At 33.8% G+C, this 25,683-nt stretch overlaps 2 protein-coding genes across 3 annotated transcripts; both read right to left on the minus strand.

Moving 5' to 3' along the window:
* Positions 1–775: 775 nt before the first annotated feature.
* LOC148620812 (uncharacterized) lies at positions 776–7,204 on the minus strand. 2 transcript variants are annotated; one of them, XM_088574632.1, is made up of 4 exons: positions 7,123–7,198; positions 6,413–6,435; positions 4,879–5,369; positions 776–3,260 (listed from the first exon to the last, which is right to left on the minus strand). In XM_088574632.1, the coding sequence occupies exons 3-4, from the start codon at positions 5,360–5,362 to the stop codon at positions 2,011–2,013; spliced, it is 1,734 nt and encodes a 577-aa protein (XP_088430758.1). In that variant the 5' UTR covers positions 5,363–5,369; positions 6,413–6,435; positions 7,123–7,198; the 3' UTR covers positions 776–2,010. The 2 variants fall into 2 exon arrangements, with proteins under 2 accessions (XP_088430758.1, XP_088430757.1); XM_088574631.1 differs by lacking the exon at positions 6,413–6,435 and having other exon boundaries at positions 7,123–7,204.
* Positions 7,205–10,511: 3,307 nt separating this feature from the next.
* LOC148620813 (uncharacterized) lies at positions 10,512–25,618 on the minus strand. Its single transcript, XM_088574634.1, has 11 exons — positions 25,364–25,618; positions 23,151–23,275; positions 22,554–22,762; positions 21,165–21,998; positions 20,081–20,571; positions 19,416–19,566; positions 18,829–19,012; positions 17,608–17,843; positions 16,318–16,516; positions 14,610–15,143; positions 10,512–14,059 (listed from the first exon to the last, which is right to left on the minus strand). Exons 1-11 carry the CDS (start codon positions 25,487–25,489, stop codon positions 13,057–13,059), a joined length of 4,092 nt encoding a protein of 1,363 aa, XP_088430760.1. The 5' UTR covers positions 25,490–25,618; the 3' UTR covers positions 10,512–13,056.
* Positions 25,619–25,683: the final 65 nt, after the last annotated feature.

The raw sequence follows: 25,683 nt of genomic DNA on the forward strand, positions 1-25,683 counted from the left end.
CCCAAACTTTTTCCCAATAAAAGCTTTAAAAAAAATGTATGCCACAGACGCTTCAGGATTAACTTAAAAAAGCTTTTCAGTTTGTTTTCTAAAAGTATTTGAATATATTTGATGCAAAAAAGAGACAAAATTTGAAGAGTAATAGCTCATTCTTACACAGAATGGTCCTTAAATAGTGATCTCTACAGTGAACAAAATGTTAATAAATATTTGCTGATAAAATGCAAATAAACTACTGTGACTAATCAGTTTTTTTTTAAATGCAACTCTTATTAATATTTTCTTCATAAACATGACTAACTTCCTGATAGATTAAAAATTGTATTAAAGGTTTTTGATTGATCTTTTTCTTAATTTGCATGATTCTTAGCAGCCAAACCTGTCCTTAAGTACCATTCTGTGTAAGAATCAGGCAATGGGTGGCACATCATATTTCTCAATTGGTCTTTTTTGCCTCAAATATATTCAACACGTCTAGAAAACAAATGAAAAGATATCTAAATTTACCCTGAAGCATCTGTGATGTAGAAATTTTTTGACTGTTTATTTAAGGAAAAAGTGCAGGAAAAGTTTCCCGGCCATTTTCCCATAGTGCATTTCAACTAAATTTGACCTATCAATATCTTAAAAAGGCAAACACTTTGAAGGTTATTTCTGGAGGTAAAAGGGTACTTGTTTATGCAATAAAATCTGTTTTTTTTCCTTCATGTGCCACACCTTATACACATTTTGCCTGATTCTTAGATGGAGAAGTACTCAAAATAACTGACAAAAATGCCTTTGTAATTTTACTTGTATTTTTACATACAAAGTCAAAGATTTTCTAAACAAAATAAAAATAAAGGTATATTTTCAAATAAAAAAGTAACCTTCTAAAACAATAATAATTGTATAACATTAAGGGAAACAAATAGTTGTCCATAAAAAGCAGCATTTCCAAGCTCCATGCAGCAACTGATGTTCATTTCTTCTCTTACTAACTGCCTTTTGAAATTCTCTGACATACAAATAAAATGTCATTTGATAATCAGATAACTTTGTGTAAAATCATTAACTTTTACTTGACTTTGCAAGATACTTGCATTTTCTTAGAGGGCTGGCTGCAGCGTCTATAGTAAATTTTGAACATCAGATGCTGTTTGGAGCTTGCAGCATTTCAAGCCTAAATTCTGCAAAGTTTTATTTTTGCTGTTCCAATATTAAGTTCAATGTTGAAACATAAGTTATGGCTTAGGCCAAAACCATTTGTATTTCAGATGTACAAAAATCATAGAAAAAAAATATTCTTTTTAAATTTTCTACACAGGATAAGATGCAAGTTAATCTAAAGGTTTTCCATCCTGACCCTTCCATAAAGGCTTTGCAACTCAAATTTATCCTATTGAATTCTTAATTCATGAATATCTTAGAAGTGTCGTGTCCTATTCCACGCAGCAAGATTTTGTTTTCTTCATATGTACATGTTTAGGTAAGAAGAGTCAATTCCTAAATACTGAAAAACAGAAATGGAATTCAACAAGAGAAGGATGATAAAATACATGTAGTAATAATGTCTTCAAAGTACATGTATATGTTGTACGATGACTACAATGTTCAATTAAAGTTATCTGGATTTTATGGTCAAAACATTTTTTGAAGATCATTTAAAAAAAATCCATCTTCATTTTAAATAATGAGTTGAGCAATATACTAAATATCACCTTAGTGTTTGAGAGGTGAGTGAGAAGCTAATAACTCAATTGAAATGGTCATATTCTAGCTCAAAAACATGCCAGAGAAAAAAACTACCACGTTGATCAATCAATCAGTTTATAAAATGGGTTTACCATTCAGAAATCTAAAGTGGTCGGGTTTTCAGTCTATTATTTGCTCATTTTAACTCTAATTTTGAACAAAGATAACAAAATTTTCCAATAAAATGGAAGTTCCAACTCCTGGAACACTCATCCTTGATCAACCAGTGTCAAGGAGAACTGGAACAGCAAAAATAAACAATTTATAAGCTAGGCCCTAATAATGATGTCCTCTCATAATATGAGAATAAAAGCCGTATTTGTTTGAACACTGTTTGCCACAAACATTACAGACAAATGGGTCTGTATGACTATGGCACCCTATGTGTATAGAATATAAAACTTCATCTTCAAATGTAATCCCACAGTGATCACATGTGTTTTCTTTTACGCTACACTCCCCAGTAGTAGTAGTTGCCCTTTGTTGAAGCAGTTCACACTGAATACCACAGTCAATGCTGATTGGCTGATTGGTGATGATAGCATCAGATTTGTATAATCCACATTGCACTCCAATTGTTGTAGTTTCAGATTTTACTGTTGTGTTGACGACATTTTCAGCACTTGATCTTACTTCCTGTTGTGATGACGATGAATCTGTTGAATTTGTTCTAATGCTTTCCATGCATGTTGTGGGTTCATTTTGGGGAATTGTCTCCCCTCTATACCTCTGTTGATAAGTTTGCCGATTTATTTGTTGTGACAACTCACTAGATCCTCTGTAGGGAGGCCCCGAGCTAGAAACATGAAGATCTGTAGCTTCTTCATAATCCCTTGGTTCAGTTTTAACTCTGACTGGTCTAGAATTTGGTAAGGAAGTTTGGTAATTTGAAGATAAACATGGTGACTGGCACTCACGGTGAGATTCTGAGGATGTCCTGGTTAAAAAGTAACCAGATGATGTCATAGTACTAGTAACTGGTACTCTCTGTGTCATATTTGTGTTCATTATAGATGAGACAATAGAACGTAAATAGTTGGATGCCATGTGATGTGTATTTTCCTCGGTCTGTTGCTGCATCTGTGGTATATAACTGCCAAATTGGTTGAGACACTGGGTTTGTAAAGTAGGGTTGTTCTGTGCCCTGTATGACAACTGCGTTGGATGAATACCAGAAAGAAGTGTGTGTAATGCATTTGTAGCTGTCATGTTTGCTGCATTTGATGGGGATGGTTGACCATGAGCACTGAGATCTAAAGTATCAATTCTGAGAGGGTTTTGATGGAAAGTTGATGTCTGGTATGGGGATGCTTCAAAATGATGCACTCTGTTAGTTTCAATTCTTTCATTATGAACTTGTAAGTTGTGATCACGGAATTTCCTTGGTAAAATGGTAGTGTATGAACATTTATTGCACTTAAGCACATTAACTGGATTGCTGCCCATGTGAAGTCTTCTGTGCCTACGAAAATTACTCTTGTCGTTGGTTGTGTAGTCACACAATGAACACTTCAGAGCTTTCACACCTGTAATAAAAAGTTTTTAGTATGAAAAAATCAGTTTTATGTCAAGTTAATCCAGTTTATAGAATACATTAGACTAGATTTGCTATGTTATTCTTTTCAATTTAGATATTTGATGAAAGTAAGCTGTTGATAAATAAATAACCAACTCTTTTCAGACTTTAAAAAAAAGCACAGGACAGCAGCCATGACTTTTTTTTTATATTTTGTAATAAAATGTTAAATCAGGTAGCATATTAGGACCGTGAGATTTTGTCCGAAAAATCTTAAGTCTTATTTTTGTTTAAAGCCAACTTTGCCAAGCCATATTGTATGTTGCATTTAAAGTACCTGTCTGTTTAAGAACCGTGCAAACTTAGAATGAAGTAGTTCATTTAATAAAAAGTCACATATATTTAATTTTGATGCAAGCTACACATGTACATACTACTGTTTTTTTTTATTTGGAAACTTTGGCATAGGGTAACAAACCCTACTAACCTTAAATTTTTAGTTGAAATGATTATTTTATAGAAGAAGTCAAGAAAAAGACGAGTCATAAACAATAAATCAGTGAAATTTCAAAAACACCTTATCCTCCCATCTGACTACCAATTGGGAAGTACATGTAGTTTATCTTATTTGGGATTATTTTTTGGGCAAATTGGGAAACATTCTTATTTGCTTGCCTTTAAGAGCTTACTTAAGGGTGTGCTTGCACTTGTTAAAGACTTTTTGGTGTTCTCTGAAAGTATTTACAATTTTGGATTTAGGTTAAACGTTACTACATTTCTCTCACCATATCCATTCTTTTTTCCCCAAGTAACAACATGAACTTTGTAGATGAAATGATAAAAAGACAAAATAAAATTTTTGCGGTGGGAAGGGGTTGAAAATTTTTTTGGGAAGACCTGAGCCCTGGACTTTTTCATCTTTTGTACACTAACTAACCCGAACAATGTTTTGTCAAGTCCAATCATAAGATATACAAATGCAATTTTGTTATCTGATATTCTTTGTATATTTCTACGTTAGCAGGGAAGAAGACACTGTCAATTGATTTCGTCTCCAAGTCTGATGCCTTGTCATCAGGTTTCCGTTTCTGTTTTTTTTTTAACCGTGAAATTGTAATTGAGCAATGATATTTTCCTCAAAAGTTTATCATTCCAGCGCTTGATTAATAAAATTTGTAGTATGACAAAAAATGTGTGATTAAGCGTAGGTGTGATTCAAACTTGAGAATGATTAATCAATAGATTGATCTAGTGAATACCCATTCTAAAAATAAAGTTATAACTATTTATAGGTCAGGGAATAGATCGAGAAACATGGTCCAAATAATGACAACAAAATCTTTCAAAAAAGAGTTATTATTTTTTTAGATTTGCCATGCCCGACGGACTTATTTCATTGAAAAATGGCAAGTCCGAGGTGCAATTTTTTAGTCCTGGGCATCGGGCTTTAGGAATTTTCAACCCCTGATATGGTAGGTAGGTAGGTAAGGATTTCTTTTTTTTTTAACCAATTTTTTTTTTTACCTGGAGTTTATGGGTTCTGAATCTCAAATTTAATAGTGCTCAAACCAAAAAAATAGGACATGTAGGTAGGGAAACCAGAAACACACATTTTTATACAGTCTTACCTCCATGCTTAGGCATATGTAGTTGAAGTTGTGTATAAGTGCTAGCAGTAAATGAACAGAATCTACACTTGTAGAAACGTGTTGGAGATCCACCCATCTCCATGCCGTTTTCTGGTGATGATTCCATGTAATGGTATGTGAAATCTTCATTGCTGCCACTGCCATCAATGCGACCTTGATCGAAGCCTAACCTATTGTCTTCAAAGCTAATATCACTGTTCTGAAAACTTGTGTCATGGGAAATATTATGTGGAGATGCACTTTGTGTAGATTGAGGCGACTGTCTTCCATCACTTAGCTGCAAATAAGACTGGTTAGGAGAATTGCTTCTTTCTTGTTCGTCTACTCCTTGGTGTGTTTGGTTTGATGAACTATTTTCTCTGCTGCCATCTTGTATCATAGAACTGGCTTGAATTAATGCATCTATAGAGCTGCCTGTTGATTCTACAACATTGTCTGATGTAGTTGCTTCTAGTTCAGTCATAATTCATCTGTAAGGTAGAAAATCAAAATGAGACAGTCAGACATATTACATCTTTTCCACTAATTCATAGACAGTACTCACAAACACAATTAACAAATATATTTCAGCTACACTACAGAACGAGACAAACCATAACTCTTGGAGTGGTAGCCAACAATGTTTTTACGCAAACAGATAGTTCAAAATTTTTGCTGAAATTTTGAATGGTAGGTTATGCCCAAACAACTTCCATAAAGAATTTGTAAGAAATCTTAAGAAATAATATTGTTATTGGCTACCATTCTTTGAGTGGTGTACCACCATGTTGGTGACCAGTCACTGTATTTCTCTTTCTGTACTGTATGTTTTTGTAGACTTCTTGCTACTTTGTAATTTTGTCAGACTAAATGTATTTTTTTAATCAGGACAAGCAGCTGAAACCCAGCACTGGAAAATTGATAGGTGTTGTGACTATTCATAACATCGATATTCAGAAAAAGTAGTTCTGTAAGTATAACAAAATTGCCCCTGTCCCCAATAAAGTCTAAAATATAAAAATCATCAAAATAAAGCAATTTAAAACAAAAGTTAAATGATCACATATTATCTACAAATGCACTAACAATTAAAAAAGTATTAACAAAAAAGTCGGTTCTGTATACAAACAATGTAAATGTACATGCATTCACATTTAATCATTTTGCTCCACTTGCTGCTTCAATTGTATGAGTGACCTTCTAACGTCAGATAAACAATAAAATTTTACATTGTGGTTTCATTAATCCTTCAGATGACAAAGATGAAGTAAGAAAAGAATAGTAAAATATGTTTTTGAATTTGTTGTTAAAAAGTGTGGATATGTCAACAAATATACATCTCAAGGAATTCAGGGAAGTTCAGAAAACAATGACAGTATTTTCAGAAATCAAAGAGCTGTGAATTGAGAAAGATCAGCAAAGTAGAACATGATCTATTACTCATCAAAGTAGACTCTCGTATCAGTTAAAAGAGCCACAGGACTGAAAGAAAGGCAGACACTAGGAAAATTTATTTTTCACAATGACCACTTACCACAAATGTGGGCCAGTTCCATGCTGAAAGTGATAGAGGCAATACAGAAAGAATGAAGTTTAAGACATCAATTTGTCTTGATGTACATTTTTTGTCTCAAGAAAAAATAATTTTACATGCAAGTAAAATCAAGGACTGAGTTGCCTGAACGATAGCAATAAATTAAATTTAGCTACAATTTAGGGAAATAAAACTGAAGCATTTGAAGTGTGGTACTCAACTGATGTAGTAAAAAAATTCAACTTTTTATATGGAACATCATTCTGAACTAAAAAATGCTGTCTTGGAAGGCTTATTTTCATTTTGCATGGGTGCCTCCCAAAAATCATAATAAGCCTCAGCAAATGTCATGATTATTGGTCTACTGGTCAAGGATTAGTTCTTACCAGCATGTAATTTTTGCTAACTGATTTTTCATCCTCTCATGCCCTAACTTTAAGAAAAAATACATACAACATATAGCTGATATTTTGCTCTTAACAATGAGCTATCATACAACGATTTTCATTGAGGAATACAATATGATGAGCAGACTGGAAAAAAATACTTCTGTCTTGAAAACGGCGAGAGTTAGGTTCTGACAGTGGACGTGCACCTTGTCAAAGTGATAACAGATACGGGACCCTAAACAAAATTGTCAATAAATGATTTTAAGTAAGAACAATATAAAAATGTACTCTATGTTGAATTTCATCTAATATACCGCTTACAATGTGTAAAATTTGGCGATTTAGTGTTTGTATATATTTTTGTCTTCATCTTTCACGACCTTCACCTTCAAATACAAAAGAGTTCCACCCAATGGTTGTCCTAATTACCACAATGTTTCAAACCAAGTCCAAAAAAAGCGCACCACAACGGCCTACACACCTGGTATCTAATTCTAATTTGAAAAGTTTCACGATGCGGATTTTTTTTATGAATTTACTAAAGTAGGGGAGTGTGTATGAGATGTAATATAAATCCATGTTCGAAGGGATGAAATAAGAAACAAAATATACGCAGTTACCTTTTCATTATATTGTGGACGGTTATTGTGTTAGAGTAAAAAGCTGCTTTTTCTTACTTTTCTGAGGGTGCAGTTATCCTATTCCCAAAATATTCTACTGCACAGGTCTCAAGGTCATCTATTTTACTGGCACATGTATCTAGGCCATCTGAAATACTTTTAACTGCAGCTCAGCTCTACTTTGGTCTGCAAGTAGAAGTCAGCTGTACCCAGCCACTATACTTAGAAGATTGGTTTACCATTGTAACCAATACTGATCAGGTTTTTGTCAACATGCATATAACCATTGATGACTACTGCAATAATCTCAGAAAAAATGCCCAAATGTGTAATGTATATAAAGCCGGCTTTCATTCATATTAACAGTATAAGATACATCTACTGGTAAAAATATTAGGAGCAAGCTCACAAAGAGAATACCCCACTTCAAATTTAGCCAAATGCGTCACCTGTAAACTCAATTTTCTCCCTTCAGAGTCCACTAACAGTAACTTTATTTATTCATGCACATCTACATATGAGGTCTGACCTTCCTATAAAGTTTCATCAAAATCTCGAGTAGTTTTGTGTGCTTAAAAGGTTTTAACATGTAAAATCCTGAAGTTAGATTATCTCCATTTAGATTTTTCTGACAGTAACTGTATTTCTTCACACAGATCTACATATGATACCCAACCTTTCTATAAAGTTTCAACGAAATCCCTTGAGTGGCTTAGGAGTTGCACTCACAAGGTTTTTTAACATATAAAACCCTTAAGTTGGATTATCTCCCTTTAAAGTTCCCCAACAGTTAACATATTCCTGAATGTACCTCTACTTGTGATGCCCAACCTTCCTATAAAGTTTCATCAAAATCCCTAGAGCAGTGTAGGAGGAGTCATGCTTACAAGAAATTTTGGACAGACAGAGAAACAGGGTGATTTCTATATATTCCCAAAACTTTGTTTGTGAGGGGTATAACAAGAGCGCTCATCTGGTTGAATTCCGTCTTTCAAGGGCAATAAATTTAACAAGAAGTTGTCCAACAATTTTGATTCAAGAAGACTTTGGTAGGACTTATCATAAGGATCATTTCAGCAATTGAAAGTTTCTATCTATCATAGTTTTCAAGATATTGGCTGGAAACTGTAAAAAAAAACCCTATGTTCTGTGTTTAGTAACAGCGGCCATGGCCATGTTTTTCCACGAATCAAAAATCCCCATCAGTTCTATGCAGGATACCCCTAGGAACGTTTGTACCAAGTTTGGTTTCAATTGGTAAAGTAGTGTCAGAGGAGAAGATTTTTGAAAGAAATAACATTAAAAATGGCAAAAAACATTGAAAAAGGGCAAGAACTCCAACATGGCTTAAAATGAAAATTTGACCGCTGATAGATCTCATCATGCTGAACACTTTCACCAGTGTCAGAATTTAGCTAAACCTAACGGTTTTGGAGATATATGCGAAAAACTACTGTCTGACCCCTATGTTCTATTTTTAGTAACAGTGGCCATGTTTTTTTGAAGGATCAAAAATCCCCACAACAGTTTTATGCAGGACACCCCAAGGAACATTCTTACCAAGTTTGGTTCCAATTGGTGAAGACATTTCAGAGGAGAAGAGTTTTGAAAAAATGTTAACTATGCGGGACGCCAAGTGATGGCCAGGTGAGCTAATAAAAAGGTATTTTGTTTTTAATTTTGATTTTTAAAATTTTATTCAGAGGGGGAGCCCAGGCTTTATGTTGGATAAGAAACAGAATCATTATTCTTATATTTTTCAATAGATGAGTAAAAAAATTTTTTTTTTTTTCTAAAATTAATTTTTTAAAACAAAAAGATCCCAGCCCTCCCTGCAAATAAAATGATCAGTGTTGGACCATTTGATTATTGTTTGGGAAGGGGCTGTGATATTCATGCAGGCTTATTTATATGATTAAAACAAATAAATGTATATGGAAATCGTTGGCAAATTGAGGGCCAGAATGTTTTTTAATGCTTGGTAATTTTTGTTGTTGACAAGACCTGTACATAGATGAATCTATGTCATTGTCATATATTTGTCAGCAAATAAGTATCTTCAATATGTTTATACATAAAAACACTAAGAATTAAAACAAGAGGCTCCCAGGAGCCTGAATCACTCACCTGGTTAAATTTTTGCCTTTCAAGGGCATTAACTCTAAGAAGAAGTTGTCCAACAATTTTGACTCCAGGAAGACTTTGGTAGGACTTATCATGATGATCATTTCATCAATCAAAAGTTTCATTCTATCTATTATAGATTTCACGATATTGACTGAAAACTGCAAATCATGTAATTTTTTGCCTTTCAAGGGCAATAACACTTATATGGAGTTGTCTGACAACTTTTTTTTTAAGTTTCATGCAAATCTATTCATCTAGTTTCAGAGGAGAAGATGTTTGAAGAAACTGTTAATGACAACAACGATGGACGCAAGTGAAGGCAATAGGGCCAGGTGAGCTAAAAAAACTAAGGTGTAGTTTACTACTTTCCTAAAATGTTTAAATTTCAACATGCAAAAAAAGTTGGAAAAAAATAATCAAATTTCTCCATAATAGCAGGTGCACATCTTAAAAATGTATATAACACAGTGAAAAATTTTGATTAATATTGGTTTGATACCTTGTAACTTACAGAAAAAACAGCATAAAATGACAAAAGCTACCTACAATGTATTTATATAAATATTAAAGTTCACCATGCTAAAAATGGAGAAAGTTTTGAAATTTCTCCATTATAGGAGGTGCACACCCTCAACATATATATTTACATTGTGCAAAGTTTGAAAAATATTGGTTTAAACTTCTTGAGTTACAAATTACACAATGTAGGTACCCATCAAGTGTGATGAATGGATGGTGTCAAGAAACTGCTTGATTATTCCTGTCTACCAGTAGTCTTATTTCTATAAGCCCTGGGAATTTCAACATATTCTGGTGATTTTGTTCTTCTGATGTAACCAGTAATTTTTTTTCAAAGTATAAGTTGTATTTTGACCCTATTAAATGGACGTAGAAAATTGGTTCCTTCTTGAACAAATGTTCATTCAAATAAGTTTTCAAGGCTGTTATTTCATGAAACAAGAGTGAATTTTTATACATAATTTTATGAAACATTAAAAATACCATTAACAATACACATTACTAACAATAAATGTACAAAGAAGTTTAGCTTCAATGATAATCATATTTCATAATCATAATATAAACTTGAAAAGCTTTTTCCTTAAAGTTAACCGAGATGGAATTAAATTCCTAATTAAGTGTTCCCCTAAAAATAATTAGGGGGACCATTTGATATTGAGAGGCAGGGCTTGGACAATATCTTTGGATCAAAATACTTATTTTAATACATGTGAAAGCATATTGTTTGGATCAGAGTAATCTGAAAGGATCAAATATATTTCTTCCATCCTTAACATCATAACGTTAGAGTAAAATTACAGTATTTTAAAATTCTTTGAAGCCCCACCCCATCCCTCAAAATCAAATGGTCACACCCTATATATACCAGTACCAACTTCATCTCTTATATTACTTTAAAGGACAAGAGCATTGTGCACAGTACACTTTTAGTCTAAAAAGAACCAGTACCTACTTGTTTACCTGCTACCTGATAGAATGTCATACCAATTAACCTCCGGAACAATTCATGGGGGAGATGCTCCCCCACAGACAATGTCTCGTATGGGAAATTTTTTCTGTAACAGCAATTTTTTTATGTAAAAATTCAATAATTTAGTATTTTTCAGAGAATATATAATTATTTTAACCAAAAATCTCCCACAAATTTTTCATTTTTGTGTAGGAGTTCCCCCCAAAATGTGGGAGGGTTAACATGTATGGTTAAGTTACCGTAGTATACATGTAAGTGGAATTGTACATGTGATGAAGATATGCAAGTTTTCTGAATGTAGATGTGATATAGAGTGAGGCATGTTAGAAGTGAAATGAACAACTCAGAAGTTTTACTCCCTTTACATAATATGTCATCTATCATCTTTCTCTCGGTAATTCTTTCCTTTCTTCTTTCACTTTCTCCCTGCACCTCTATTTATTTCTCTCTATACTACACCAAATCTACATTTTTTGACTTTTTTGTATAGTGGACAAAAATTAAAATACATGTAGCACTATTAGTTCAATAACAACTACACTATCCTTGTTAATACATGTATGGGCATGCAGTGATTTTCCCACACTTCTACTGGGTCCAAATTTTGGTCCGATTTTGAGAAAAAGACTCAAATTTCCAAAATTTCAGCAGTATAATTCCCAATTGTGAAGCATTGTATCAAAATTGTACTGGCACATGATTAAAATGTAGATTTGTAAGATGTACAAAACTCCACCTTTCTATATCAAATTTATCATTAAGAGGTCACCACATGGTCTTCAATACAATGGAATGTGAAATGGTCTGCATCAAGGATTTTTAAAAAATACTGTATAAAAATCCTTGCCCTCATGTACAAATTTCCAAAAGTTAAAATTTTCATGCTCTTTTTCCCAGTATTTGGGCCCAGGTCCCTCTCCCAAAACAGAAGGAAAATCACTGCTCATTTACATCTATTGCTGTTAGTCTTAGCAAGTAGAAATCAACCATTCAAACCATACAAGTATGTGTATGCAATCTAATAAAATTTAGACCTTCTAATTATTCCACTCAGAAAATGCATGATGGATCTAACAAAACCCAATTCCACTTTGAGTTTAAATGAGTCTTCTTATCAGCCAATCCGATTTCAGCTTCAAATTGTGTAAGTATTATTCAAAAGAAAAAAAATGAGGATTCAGAAAAGGTCACCTGAACAGAAAGTAGAATGGAGTATTGCTAAATCCTCCATGCAATGACTAAATGGAACATTTAATAGGTCTTATTTAATATGATTGATGTGTACAAGTCAAATGTGCTTCATATGATAATCATATGATACTCATATGTGAATTTTGGCTTGAAAACAAATGATAATCATATGTTTGGAGAAAAAAACATATGATAATCACATCAAGCTCATTTCATGTTTTATCGTATGTTGCAATCCATATGATTCTCAAGTGTGACACATTTGGCTGTGTATGCTGACATAAATTAAATAAAAAAAACACTACTCAATACCATACTGTTAAAGTACTATTATTCTAGGTATTAATTTGGGGGTTAGTAATTCATGAATTTTTGAAAGAAATTCATAGATTTCCCATATCTTTATAGATCCAAAAAGAATTTATATCCTTTTGCAAAAAAAAAATAAATAAATGAATTTGTGGATTAATCCAACAAATTATACAAAAAAATATAGAAAAAAATTTCCAAAAATTTTACAACAAAATAGGTGCTTCCTTTTATCAAAACAAAATATTGTACCAAAACAATTAAAACTTTTTGTATAGATCAATATAATTTCACAGTAACAGTGCTATTAACAGTATTGCATGCACCTTCCATTTATAGTTGTTTATGAAAATTGCAATATGTACACAATGTATGGTTTTTTGCAACTATTCCATATTAGCAACTTATTTTCCACAGATATTGTCAAACAGGAAGTTGCATAAGAATTTCTTCCATTTCATCTAGGACTGATTTCACTTAAATACATGTATCATCCATTATATTTTATACTTGGCTTCAATGTCTGCCACGTTTACTAGGCATTCTTTCTGGTGAACTTCCACGATTTCTTCTACTTCCTGCTTGATATGGAGAACCAAATTTAATGTTTCTAAGTTTGTTAGTCATTGGAACTTTGGGTACTACTGCAGCAGCTGCCTTTTTTCGTGTGTCATATGGTGACTGAGCACTAAGTCCTCGGGTCATTGGTCTAGATGGACCAGGTGACATTGGTCTTCGATGAATAGGTGGTGATGGTGACCTTTGGCCTCTGGTGATAGGACGATGGGGTGAAGGTGTACGACGTACAAAATATGAAGGTGGTGGTGAAGGTGACCTTCCACGTAACAATGGGCGATGAGGAGGTGAATATAGGGGTGGTGAAGGAGAATGTCCACTTCTAGACAATGACAATGGTGGTGATGGTGACCTTCCAACCCTCATTCCCATTCTGTAAGGTGAAGGTGATCGAGCTCTAACATATGGTCTCCCTGGAGATGGTGACCTCTGACCTCTAGTTGGTATGTAAGGAGGTGGTGATGGCGACAGTCTACCAGGGATGTATGGAGGAGATTGAGACCTGTGACCTCTGCTATGAGGAGACATTGATTCTTCCCATGGATCTGGTGAAATTCCCCTGGCCATAATATGTTCAGATGGAGACAATGATCTCCTCAAATACTCAGGAGGTGGAGACTGAGGTCTACGTCCTACAGGAGGATATTGAGGCCTATGTGGTGGAAGTGGAGGTGAATCCTCCATCTGTGACGTTCTCCTTGGTCTTTGAGCAGGATAGTAAGGTGGAGAGTCTGCATCCCATGCTTCGGGAGATAATTCGCCATGTTCTCCATAGGGAGAACTCCCTGGCTCTGGATAGTAATATCTTTTTGATGGAGAACCCTCAGGTGACCATGCCATTGCTGCTGTACCTTCTGGTGGGTACTGCCAAGAATTTTGTCTCTGCCAGTTACCAACGGCAGCCCCACGTACTAAGCCTCGTCCTCTGTTACCCTGGAATCTCCTGAAAAATATTCATTTCCTATGCATTTGATTCCAGACAATTGATTAAATGTCATAAATTTATTAAGTTATTACCTTAACATAATTCATAAAGCTACAATTTTGGGAGATTAAACATAGTTTTTTCAGAAATAAATACTACTATAAATTGAATGTTGTATTCTATACATGTACTAGTATGTGTCATATATAGGGCAGACTCAGGATTTCAGGAGGAAGAGTGTAAAAATATATTGGCAAAAAAGTGCAAACTGCAAAAATCATGATTAAATGATTTTTTACCAATTCAGGGGAAATACATGTACATGAAGCTATGCCTTTTCTTAATCCTGATATAACTTAATTTTTGTTCTCAATTCTTAGCCAAAAAGCTGTTGCTCTCCGTAGGTAAAAAAGACACAAAATATTGTTTTCATTTTATATTTAATATAAGGTAAATTGTATATGCATGTCTCTTATTGCCAACAATATCGCATAAAGAGAGTAAAAATCTGTTAGAAGTTAATTTTTTGTGCCATGATTCAATCATAATAATTTCTGCCATAACATACCTGGTAGCAGATCTTTTTTCAGCTTCCCCAAAACTAACTCGGTACAAATTTTTCTCTACCATTCTTTCAGCTTCTCCAAAGTCTATCATATCGATTGGCATCTTTCCCTTTCTTCTCTTCCGCCTGCCAAACTCATCCACAGAAGAACCAGAAGATGATGACCTTGACCTTGATTTTCCTGACCCAGATGAGGAAGATCCTGATGAAGATGACCCTGATCTTGACCTTGATGAAGAAGATCCTCGACTGTGAACCGATGTAAGGGATGATGAAGAAATAGGGCTAGGCTGGCAACCAGATTCAATTGATCTTGACCTTGAGCGAGACCTTGACCTACTAGAATGTCTAGATGACTTTGATCTTGATTTTTTGTTAGATTTTGAAGTTTTAGTTGAAGCAGATGGCACATAATCGTCTTTTTCAAGAGCTGCACCAGGGGATGAATTTCTACGTCTTCTGCTTCCAATGCTGGGTCGAGGTTTGTAAAGATCTGATGTGTCGTATCTTTGAGATTTCTTTGGTTCTCTCTCAGACCTGTAAAAGTTAAATCTTATTTAAATACCACGACTGATATCATAAAGCAGCTTATCTATTAAATTAACCAATAATTTGGGCAGAAACATATACATACTTTATTTAAGTTGTTAATGAGATCCAAATCACATGCTATCTTTACCATTACACAGTCCTTTTTTATATGCACTCCTTGGGTGGTTGTCTCATGGTTACTTGACCTAAATATTAGCTTCACTATAACAAAAAATGTGGCTTTATTAAATAATCTGATTAGAACTTTTCCTTTTTTGTTCCCTTGGTATCTTGTATAAGTGAGTTATCAGAAACGTCACTCAATTCAGTACACTGCAGGATGCAGCCTGATATGACCACAGCATGTTGAACTCTTGTGCCAAGTGTGGACACAATATTAGCTTTTGACAAACTAAAACACAGGGACTTACAGTTCATTATGGACACAAAACTAGTTTAGACACAATATTGCACAAAACTTTTAATTAATGGTGGAAAAAGTTATGCTTCAAGTGTGCTTGTCAAAGACTTGCTTTCAATCCCCTTAACTAACTAGAGTTACATAAAAATCTAACAGAAAAATGCAGGCAGGAATTTTCACAAAGAATCTTTAAAAAAAAGTTCAAAATTGGATAACTCAAACAACCATAAGAGATATATGAAATCTGATTGACCATTGCAGGCAGGAATTTTCAGAAGGATCTAATTTTCAAAAAAATTCAAAATCAAAACTTTAAGTTTTTTTTTTTTGTGTGTGGCTCCTTTTCCTACCCATTTAACAACACAATGTTAAGGAATAAGCCTATCTTATAAGAAAAATCTTAATATCAGAATTTCAAAAGGAATACATTGACATCAAAAGCATTAATATCATATTAACAATTAACTATTTCTATCAATTCTAATGACCTTTTAACCCATTATTTCAATGGGGAAGGGGCAAAAACTTTAAAAAATAAAAAAAATACAAATCCCTAAGAACAATCTTTTAAAATTTCAAAAAAATTGTACAAGTTTTGCTAAAGTTATCATGAATAAAAGAAAGTTAACAGATGCCATCAACAATGTCAATGCAGTGGCCGACAGGAAGATACTATTATCGCTCTGCCAATTTTTTTGCAAACATATAAAGTATTTTACCATGAACCAATCAATTCAGTCCATGGAAAAATATACTCACCTTGAACCACTACTCTGTCTTTTTCTCTTTGTCCCCTTGGGAACCTCTATCAGTGAGTCATCAGAAACATCACTCAGTGGACTTGCAGCCCTCCTCCTCTCCTCAGCATGTGTATCAGCACTACTGTCTATAGTAATGACATCAGTGTTCTCATCTTGTGTCGGTGTGGGTGGTGATGGTGGCATGTCCTCCATTATTACTAAATAACAAATAGCATATTTAGGTTGACCAATCAAGCTTTAATCTTCCACAGAAACATGGTTAGTTTTAACCGACTGTCCATGTAAAAATCAGCCAGATCCTATGACATGAGTGGCACAGGGTAAATCTTATCCCACTTAATTTTTTGTTCCAATGTAATGTATATACCATATGTATGTCAAAAAGTATACAGTTCATTTTTAATAGACAATGGATGGCTCAGAAAATGATTTTGAAGTTTCCTAACAAAGCAACTAAATTTTGCTCAAATTAAAGAGTTCCCTCCCCTTTTTTCAATGAATTTCAATGATTTTTCGTGTAGTTTATTTCTCTTTTATCGTTGCAGTTAATAACCAACATTCAACTTTGAGAAAGGAAATGAAATGGGTGAAAAAATTTTTAAAACAAAGTTTTTCATGTGCCACCCACTGCCTGGTTTTTGCATGGACACTGACACCCTCTTAAAATCCAGCTCATAAGAGCAATAGCCAGTGGAATTGCATGTCTGACCGTCTGTATCATTGGAATCTTAGCCATACTACCCAAATCACTGTTATGACAAACTTTGTTGGGAAGTAACAATTATCAATAAAAAGGTCTTTGATACAGCTGAAGCAGGCACTAAGTCCATTTCTTCCCTATAGTTCTACATGATTGATTTGTTGGTAATAACCAGACTAGAAATGAAAATAATTCAGGGATGATTTTAAAAATGTAAGAAGTCAACAAACAAAGCTAAAATTGGCAAAATCGGAAGTAAATATACAGTAAAAAAAAAAGAAATGTAATGGTAAAATCTGGATTGAAAAAAATGAAAAGAAAAAATCAAGTCTGATAATTAAACCAACAACTGTAAATACAATAGTTCGCATGGATCAATATGTCAAATTCTACTTGAAAAAAACCTATTTTGTATTTATAGCTAAGTAAAATAATTAGAGTTTTGATATGTTTTTGAAAAGGAGTGTATCCTTACAAAGAGTTCCGAAAAAAATACATGGGGTCAAACTACTGGTGCATCCACTTAAAATTTTGAAAGCTTTGCTCTTTTTCTGTGTACCTCTCTAAAATACAAACAAAAAATCATACTGTCAACTTTGAGCTGTCTTCCATCTTCAAGAATAACCTCCCCTTCCATAGACCCACAGACTTCCTGTGTCTGGTACTCTGTCTGGTTCTGGGACTCATCTACCATATACTCAATATTGTCAGTGACTACTGTCTCTTCAAATGTTTGTTCCTCAATAACAACCTCTGAATAACTTTGGCTAGAAAATGGTTGTTTCTTTTCTGTGAATATTGATGTGAATTCATCTGATGTATATCTGAAAAAGACAAAAAAAGCATTCAGAGACCTGGATAGTCGTAATATGATAGGCTTAATCAATAAACAAAAATAAATTTAGGCTCTGGGAACATAGTGTGACAATCTTTTTCTCAATCATATTGTTAAAAATTTCTTGAGAAAATTTTATAAATTTTCAGGCAGAACATCTAGGGTTTCTGGATTTTTTTTTCTACCTTTTTGAAAAATAACAACCCCACTAAACATAATGACAGGCTAAGGTTCATGTATCATTTTGTGATACATGTACTGGTTCATTTCCATTTTAGAATATAACTCCCCAAAATGCCTGCATGTATGCAAGTAAACCACATATCAATTGTGTGTGTTTGTACATTATGAATTCACATCTTGAATTCCAAAGTGTTTTGTGAACTAAAATGTGTTGTATATTGTACAACATCAAATTAGAAATTATTCATGACATTGTAAGTTATTTTTTTTTATTGCATTATCAACACTATCACTCTTATTTCTAATAAAACCATCAAATTGTGTCTACATTATGTGTATGTGAGTAATGTGTATTCATCACACAGATTATGTATGAGGGAATTGCATTGTGTATCTACAAGACACAGCTTTTGTCTTTGGGATTGAAGTTGTGTATACAGTCAAACCGGTCTTCCCTACCTTATGCATTCTATGTTAAATTAATCTGAATATAATGACCACCTGTCTCATGTGACCAAGATTTGGAATGTCAATTTAGACAGGTTTTACGTATCGTTACATAGTTAGAGTGAAATATAAATATAATGCTTGTTTTTCATTACAAAATGACCTTTACAAATAGTATTTCCTGTCTATCTGGTATGTTTCAGAAATGAAACACTGGGTATGAAACAGTATTGAAACATGAACCTGTGTTTTGGCTAGAGATGATCCTATAATGAACAGCTCCCCAAATTTTGCATCACACATATTGTGTGTACAGAAATAGGATTTTAATTGTTATATTCTACCTCCTGTTTCTCGTTCTCTGTCTTCTTAAAGCAGCTTTCTTCTCCATAACTTTCTGTTTTGTAAGTTCCATCTTAAGTTCAGCTTTTGTTTTCCTTCTCTTCTTCTCTGGTGATGATGGGGCTTTCTCTGGACTGGATTCAACACTACTTGTTCTTTCCATCTTTTCACTGGAATCTGTTGCACCTTCAAATGATAATAAATGACAGCATACAATTTCAATGTAAAATAAATTTAACTGGAATTGTCCTTGGAGGAATGAATACCCCTACTGTGATGTCTAAGTTCAAATAAAACTTGTTGATACCAAAATTCCAGACAATATGCACATCTCGAATTAATGATCTGATATGGCAACAAGTTTCATGAAAATCAGTGAGAAATAATTGGGAAGTATTAGATAGATGAAACGACTGATTGAAATCTTGTTACCTCCTAAAAATCATTTTACTGGGGGTATAATGACAAAAAAAGGGTAAAAGGCCAAAAAAAAATACCAATATTCTTATTTTGGCCTTTCACTCGCCTCTTTCCACACATTATGTATAAAGTTAAGATAACAGTCAATTATAAGCGTCCATCCAATTACCTTTTTCAAAACTTTCATCAACTCTCTTATCTTGACTTTTCTTTCTTCCTCCACCAAGCCTTGCCTTTTCTTCCTCTCTTTCCTTTCTTTTTGCTTCCAACTCTGCTCTTCTCTGAGCTCTTTTGGCATACCTTTCTTCTTTCTCCTTAGCCTTTTTAACAAGAATGCAATAGACATGCAACAAAACATTCCCAAAAAATTTTTTTTAAAGTTTCCCCAAATTGTAAAATTCATTTCAATTTATTGCTTATTATAACATGAGATAATAACAACCAATGCAATATTACATTTATGTTGAAGCAGATGAATAGAAAACTGCTTTGGTATGCCACCAAAATGCTTGCAATGATGTAAATGATGTTATGGTGCTGAAAAACTTTCTGCTGGCAGTGTGAGTGAAAGTACAACTGGAAAAGCATAAAAGTACCACAATCCTCATTGGTCACATAGTCAAAGCAAGACAATTCAGTACAGTGCAAACTCTGCCTATTACAGTATATTACTTTATTATAAAAAATATAATGACCCAACTAGCATTTAAGGTAGGTCTCCATCATGTTATTTAAAAGATAAATGTACCTGCAAATTAAATCAATTCAAATTGGCATCCTATAGAAATTTCAATACTAACAGGCTACTATACTAAATAAGATGAGTTTACTTACAATTCTCGCTTTCCTCTCTTCTCTTGTCTCCTCATCCTCACTATCACTATAATTATACTGCAATGAAATAAGTTTTTGAGGCTTTGAAGGAGACTTATTGTGCTTTTCATCATGTGCCTCAGTTGCTGATGGAAGTGGAACTGTTTCTTTATTTGGTGGCAGGGGTGGGATTTGTTGATCAATGGGAGGTGATAATTTTTCCTCTGAGGTTGCAGCTTGTGCAATTGCTTCTTCTTCAGGAGGGATAGGAATATCTTCCTCATGTGTTTGTACTGTGATGGAACTATCAATTACATCTGGTTTGAGTACATCCTCCTCTGTCACCTCCAGTTGTTCGGCAGACTCTTGTTTTTCGGGAAACTCTTTTTCAATGTCAGGGGTTGTACTTTGTGGTACTTCTGCCATTTCAGCATCAAAGTCGTTCATGTCTTCAACAAGGGATTCCACTTCTCTATCGCCAGCTACTGATAATGGACTTCCCTGAGGTACTTCTATAATGTATACACATAATACATGCTACTGAATGCTAAAATCACTAAAATTTTTAAATTTTAAATTTTAAAATTGCATTATATAATATTTAAGATGTAAAATTTGGTTGATGTCTGGTGTAAATATTTTGCAGTTATTCTTAAAATTTACATGTACAAGCTGAAGCAGATATTTTTCTAGTCTTTATATTAGAAATTATCAGCATGAACAATGATCATATTTTTTTCAACTCTTCTTCTGCTCATTTAATTCAGCAGTCATGGAAATACAATCTTACAGCAAGACTTTGTTAATTTTGACAGTTTCATAAAATATAATGCATGTTGTTAATATATTTTCACTCACTCAGTATGGTAATCTCTATACAAATGACGCCTATCTCAGTTTACAATATTGTAATTTTTTTGATCGAATTATGCTTGATAAAGTTACCAGATCCTAAAATGTTTATTTTCTATGCATTTTTAAAAATAAAATCACAGCTCTTTTAACAAAGTCAAATCCGCTTTCTGATTTTACAAAGAGTGAAACAATATTTCATCTTCTCTCTAGTGTCTATTTCTTAAACAACTGATAACTAAGAATAACAAACCTATATCCTCCTCTAATAGGACCTCTTCACCAGAGTCAGAAAAATCGCTGTTACTCTCCAAATCTTCAAATGAGGACAGATCACTAGTATGTACAGAGCTAACAGATAATTCTGACTTGTTATCTACATTATTGTCTTCATCCCATGCAAACTTATATGGTCTTTTACCATCCCCATCTTCATCGTCAAGGATACCCAAAGCATAACTTTCGTGACTATCTTCATTTTCGATTTTCATACCAATGGATCCAGTACCTGGTGGAAGTGGTATATCATCCAAGACTTTTGGAGGATTAGTTTCACCATCTTTGCTGTCAGTGAACAGAGACCTAGTAACATTATCTTTACTTTCTTCTTTTGGTATCACAACTTCATCATCTTCCGTCCCGGGTGGTGGGGGTGTTGGTGGCAGCGGTGGGAGGGATGACTTTGGAGGAGTGGGTGTGTCAGCTGCTTTAGTCTGTGGTGTTGATGTTGGTGTGCTAGGTATTGGTGGTATTGGTGATACACCAATTCCACCAGCTGCAGAGGAAGCTGTTGTTACAGTGGTTGCAGCAGCTGATGACATCGGTGGCGGGAAAGGAATTCCAGCCATTCCAGGAATGGCCTGTGGAAACATCCCAAAGGTGTTCCAATAAGGGAACATTTGTGGTGGCATTCCAAATGGAGGGAACGTTCCAAATGGAGGAACCATGGGAAAATTAGGCATCATGCCACCAAAAGCCACTTGAGGGGGCATTTGTTGTGTCCATAATGCTTGAGAGTAGGGGGATGAAAATGAGGGTGTTGATTGCTGTCCCTGGAAACTTGTTGGTGTACTTGTTTGATTAGCTTCTGAAAATATAAAAAAAAAACCCACAAAATTCCATATGAAAACTGTGGATTCAGCTAAAAATGACTTTAACATGCATTCTATAATAAATAAATTGAGTATTGTGGAGTTACTAACCTGATCAAGTCATAATTTCAGAATGTTAATATTCTTTCCTCCTTATCAAAGGTGCCAATATTTGTTATTTCTCACAAAAACTTTCATCATCATACAAGTCTGCCAAATTATTATTTGTATAATTGAGGGCTATTACAAATCGAGACAACACATACATGTACATTTATATGTAACAAATCTATTTCTACAGATATACAGAAATATACTTTTTCAAGATTAGAAGGTGAGAGTTTTCCAAGAAACAAAGATGCCTTTTCATGTAACATCATTAAAAACATTTTTGCCAGTATGCTTTGGTCACTTTTGGATTGGTACATTAAATATACACTAGATATATAGACAAAAATGGTAGTCTTACAGCACCAATATTATCAACAGACCAATTAAATCGTGTTGACTGAATTTCAGGCTATACTGTGACTGACATGTCTGTAACTTACCAGCTTGAGATATATTGATGCTCATCAAACTCTGTAGATTTTCTTTTTGCTGTTGTTGTTTTTTCTCAAGATTAGCTTGTCTTTCCTTTGGGTCAATGTTGAGGTGGGCACAAACAACTTCGTCAATTTTAGGTTTAATCAGCTGTAAAATCTTAGGGTTGATGACTTGTTCAATGACTCTTTCAACTCCATTAGCCAACATCCCAGATCTGAAATAGTAATCAAGGAACCAAGATTCTAGCAGAAATCAAAAGAATGTAATCCAGGGACGAAGACCAGATATGGAAAACAGACACACACAACAAACAACATAAACTGACTAAAATAATACATACAAAGTAACAAAAGTAAATAAGAAACTCAGACTCCACTGAAAACTGGAAAGTACAGATCTAATATGTTCCTCTTTTCTGATTTTAAATTCAATCATTATTTTTTAACATGAATGTTGACAATTTGCTGTAGTAACATATATACAATTTCATCATAATATTCATTATACAGTAATTAGCTTTCGAATAATTATGATAAAAAGCATTGCATTAAACTTACATCGTGATTTGCTTCCTGCAATAAATTACATTGCATAAAACTTACGCTGTGATCTGTTTTCGTAAATTGTCTCGGAGCTGATTCTTGTTGAGACTGGGACTCCATTGTTGTCTTGAAAGAAATCTCGATACGTAACCTTCAACTCTTTGTCTTAAATTCTGATAGGCTGGCTGAAAGTGGTAAAAAATATCACTCAATCAAAACTACTCTGAACTAATGAAGTAAATAGCATTTATAACATTGATCATATATTTGTGTAAGACAATGATGATTGGTAGTTTTCGTTTCACTTACAATGCACATGTACAAAGCTAATAATTAGAAAAGAAGGATACAATCTTGAAAAAAAGGTACTTTTTGCTAAACTACACGTTCCCGTACATAATTAAGGGACACCAGTAGTATGTTAACAGCAAGTAAAGCAAGTTGCTTAATACATTGTACATACATGTTGATATGGTACATGTATATAGATGTACATGCATTTGTACATGTACATGTAAGGATCATTTCATTAATTCTATATTTGATTCTAATGCTGCTGATGAGAGGTGACTCCTTGAAACATGTGTACAGCATGACTAAAATTTGCAATATACATTGTACATGAATACAATGATACACATGAGTGACATGTGCGATTGGTATTTTTTGGGTAATATTCTACAAAGTACATGTGCATGATAGTGGAAAAAAATTATGTGTTTTTTTATTTACATGCAATATACATTTAAGTTTTGTTTAATGTATTCACACAGTGCTGTTCGCCCTAGGTCGTTTCACCCCGATAAGCGAGTTGTTTCGCCCCAATTATATTTTACTGTTTTCATTAATAAAATAATTTATAAAATATCATATCATTTAAAAAAATATACACTTCAATTTTAATGCTTTTAATTATCATCTACTTTCTTTTGTCATTTTAACATCGCAATAGCAAATTGATTAATTAGTTTTATTATAAATTGTTATTATTTTAATTGGCTTTTCAATTTGAAATAACAATTAGGATATTGTTAAACAATAAACTACCTGGCTTCAATCAACATTTTATAACAACAAAATAACTGGTTTTATTAAATTAAAGGTCGTATTGAATTTGCATTCATACGCTCCTGAAGGAAGCATTTATGGTTGTATTATTAACTTGGTTCTGTATACTTATGACAAGAAAATGCATCAATATCCAGTTTGTACCTGCATTTTCAGGAGCTGAAAACCAGCATAATGGCAGCTTCATTTGCGTATACTGGTAAATGTGTGATTGAGAGCCAAACCAGTCTCGGAAAATATTTTCTAGTTTCGATAATTAAATACAGATCGAATCATAGATTTTCCAAGATAGGGTTGGCATTATAGTCTGCAGTGTGGCGTCCAGACGTTTATGAAAAAATATGTAAACAATATTACCCATAATTCTCGGGTAAAAAAATGCGAAATGAAAACGAACCAAAACGAAACGAAAATAATCGATGACAACCAATAATTCCTTATCAATGCCAGACATTTCGCCCAATAGACATATCGGACCATGACAATCAGTATAATGCTTTAGGACAAATATATATCATTACAAAATTTGCCATACTTGAAGGTTATAAGTCTACAATATCAAATCAGAGCTGACAAAAATTATCAAAGTTGTTTTTAATTAATGTTTCATTGGGAGCGTTAAAAGGTTTCACCTTCATCATATTACTCTTTCATATCCATTATGTCAGATGTTTGTATCTCTTGTGACCAGGTTGTTAGTAAGCGGCAACATGGTATTATGTTTGATGTATGTGACCGATGGCAGCATTGTACTTGAAACAATGGTGTTAAAAAAACTGTGACTCTTTACTAAACTGCTATGCCATTCCTTACATAAAAATTGCATTCATCATAGGCATATGAATTGGTATATTGTGTGTATTTGTATACAGAGACACTAGATTTTTATAATCTTTACTCACTGGAGATTGATTCCCCATACTTTGCAAGGAAATTTATAACTGGGGCGAAACAACCCGGAGTGAATGGGAATCAGGGCGAAATGACTCAGGGAGCAAACAGGATTCGGGGCGAAACTACCCAGATTCATGAATCATGTCACATGCAAATACCACTTTGAAAAAAAATATACCATTCAAATTGTCTCAATGTGTTCAGTTAGTCAGAAAGTGACTTTTCATTCAATGAAGTTGATAAATACTTTGAAAACACAAAATACGCATAAATGTACATACATGTACAAATATACAAGAATGCATTTTTACCTTTGTGTCAACATCTGCCAGGCATTCCCTCCTGAACTGATCAAACAGTCCCTCAGATTTCAGAGCATCAATGATATTTTTAACCCTCTTTTCCTCTTCTGCATCAATGCTAGAGCTAGAGCTCATAGTGGTCTACTTTTTCAAAGAAATTCCAAAAATATACAATAAATTTGTGAAGATGCCATCTCAAAAAAAATTACCGGAAACTGCTAAGTCTCACTAAAATCGGTGGAAGATAGGGCAAGCTCCGGAATTTTACGCATCTGAAATTGAGAATCCTGAAAAATAAGAAGAATCAATAAGCCAAAATTACCAAAAGC

The sequence above is a fragment of the Perna viridis genome, chromosome 3 (assembly GCF_037379345.1).
Source record: "Perna viridis isolate PV_CMFRI_1.1 ecotype Kerala chromosome 3, ASM3737934v1, whole genome shotgun sequence".
NCBI lineage: Eukaryota > Metazoa > Mollusca > Bivalvia > Mytilida > Mytilidae > Perna > Perna viridis.

What these genes read in the sequence shown, in the direction of transcription:
- LOC148620812 (XM_088574631.1), bottom strand. Translation starts at nt 5,362, where the DNA reads ATGACTGAACTAGAAGCAACTACATCAGACAATGTTGTAGAATCAACA. An exon ending in ACATATGCCTAAGCATGGAG is followed by an intron (nt 3,261 to 4,878) that starts GTAAGACTGTAT and finishes TTTTTATTACAG; the next exon opens with GTGTGAAAGCTCTGAAGTGT.
- LOC148620813 (XM_088574634.1), bottom strand. Translation starts at nt 25,489, where the DNA reads ATGAGCTCTAGCTCTAGCATTGATGCAGAAGAGGAAAAGAGGGTTAAA. An exon ending in CATCAATATATCTCAAGCTG is followed by an intron (nt 21,999 to 22,553) that starts GTAAGTTACAGA and finishes TTATATTTTCAG; the next exon opens with AAGCTAATCAAACAAGTACA. An exon ending in AGACAGAGTAGTGGTTCAAG is followed by an intron (nt 15,144 to 16,317) that starts GTGAGTATATTT and finishes TAACTTTTACAG; the next exon opens with GTCTGAGAGAGAACCAAAGA.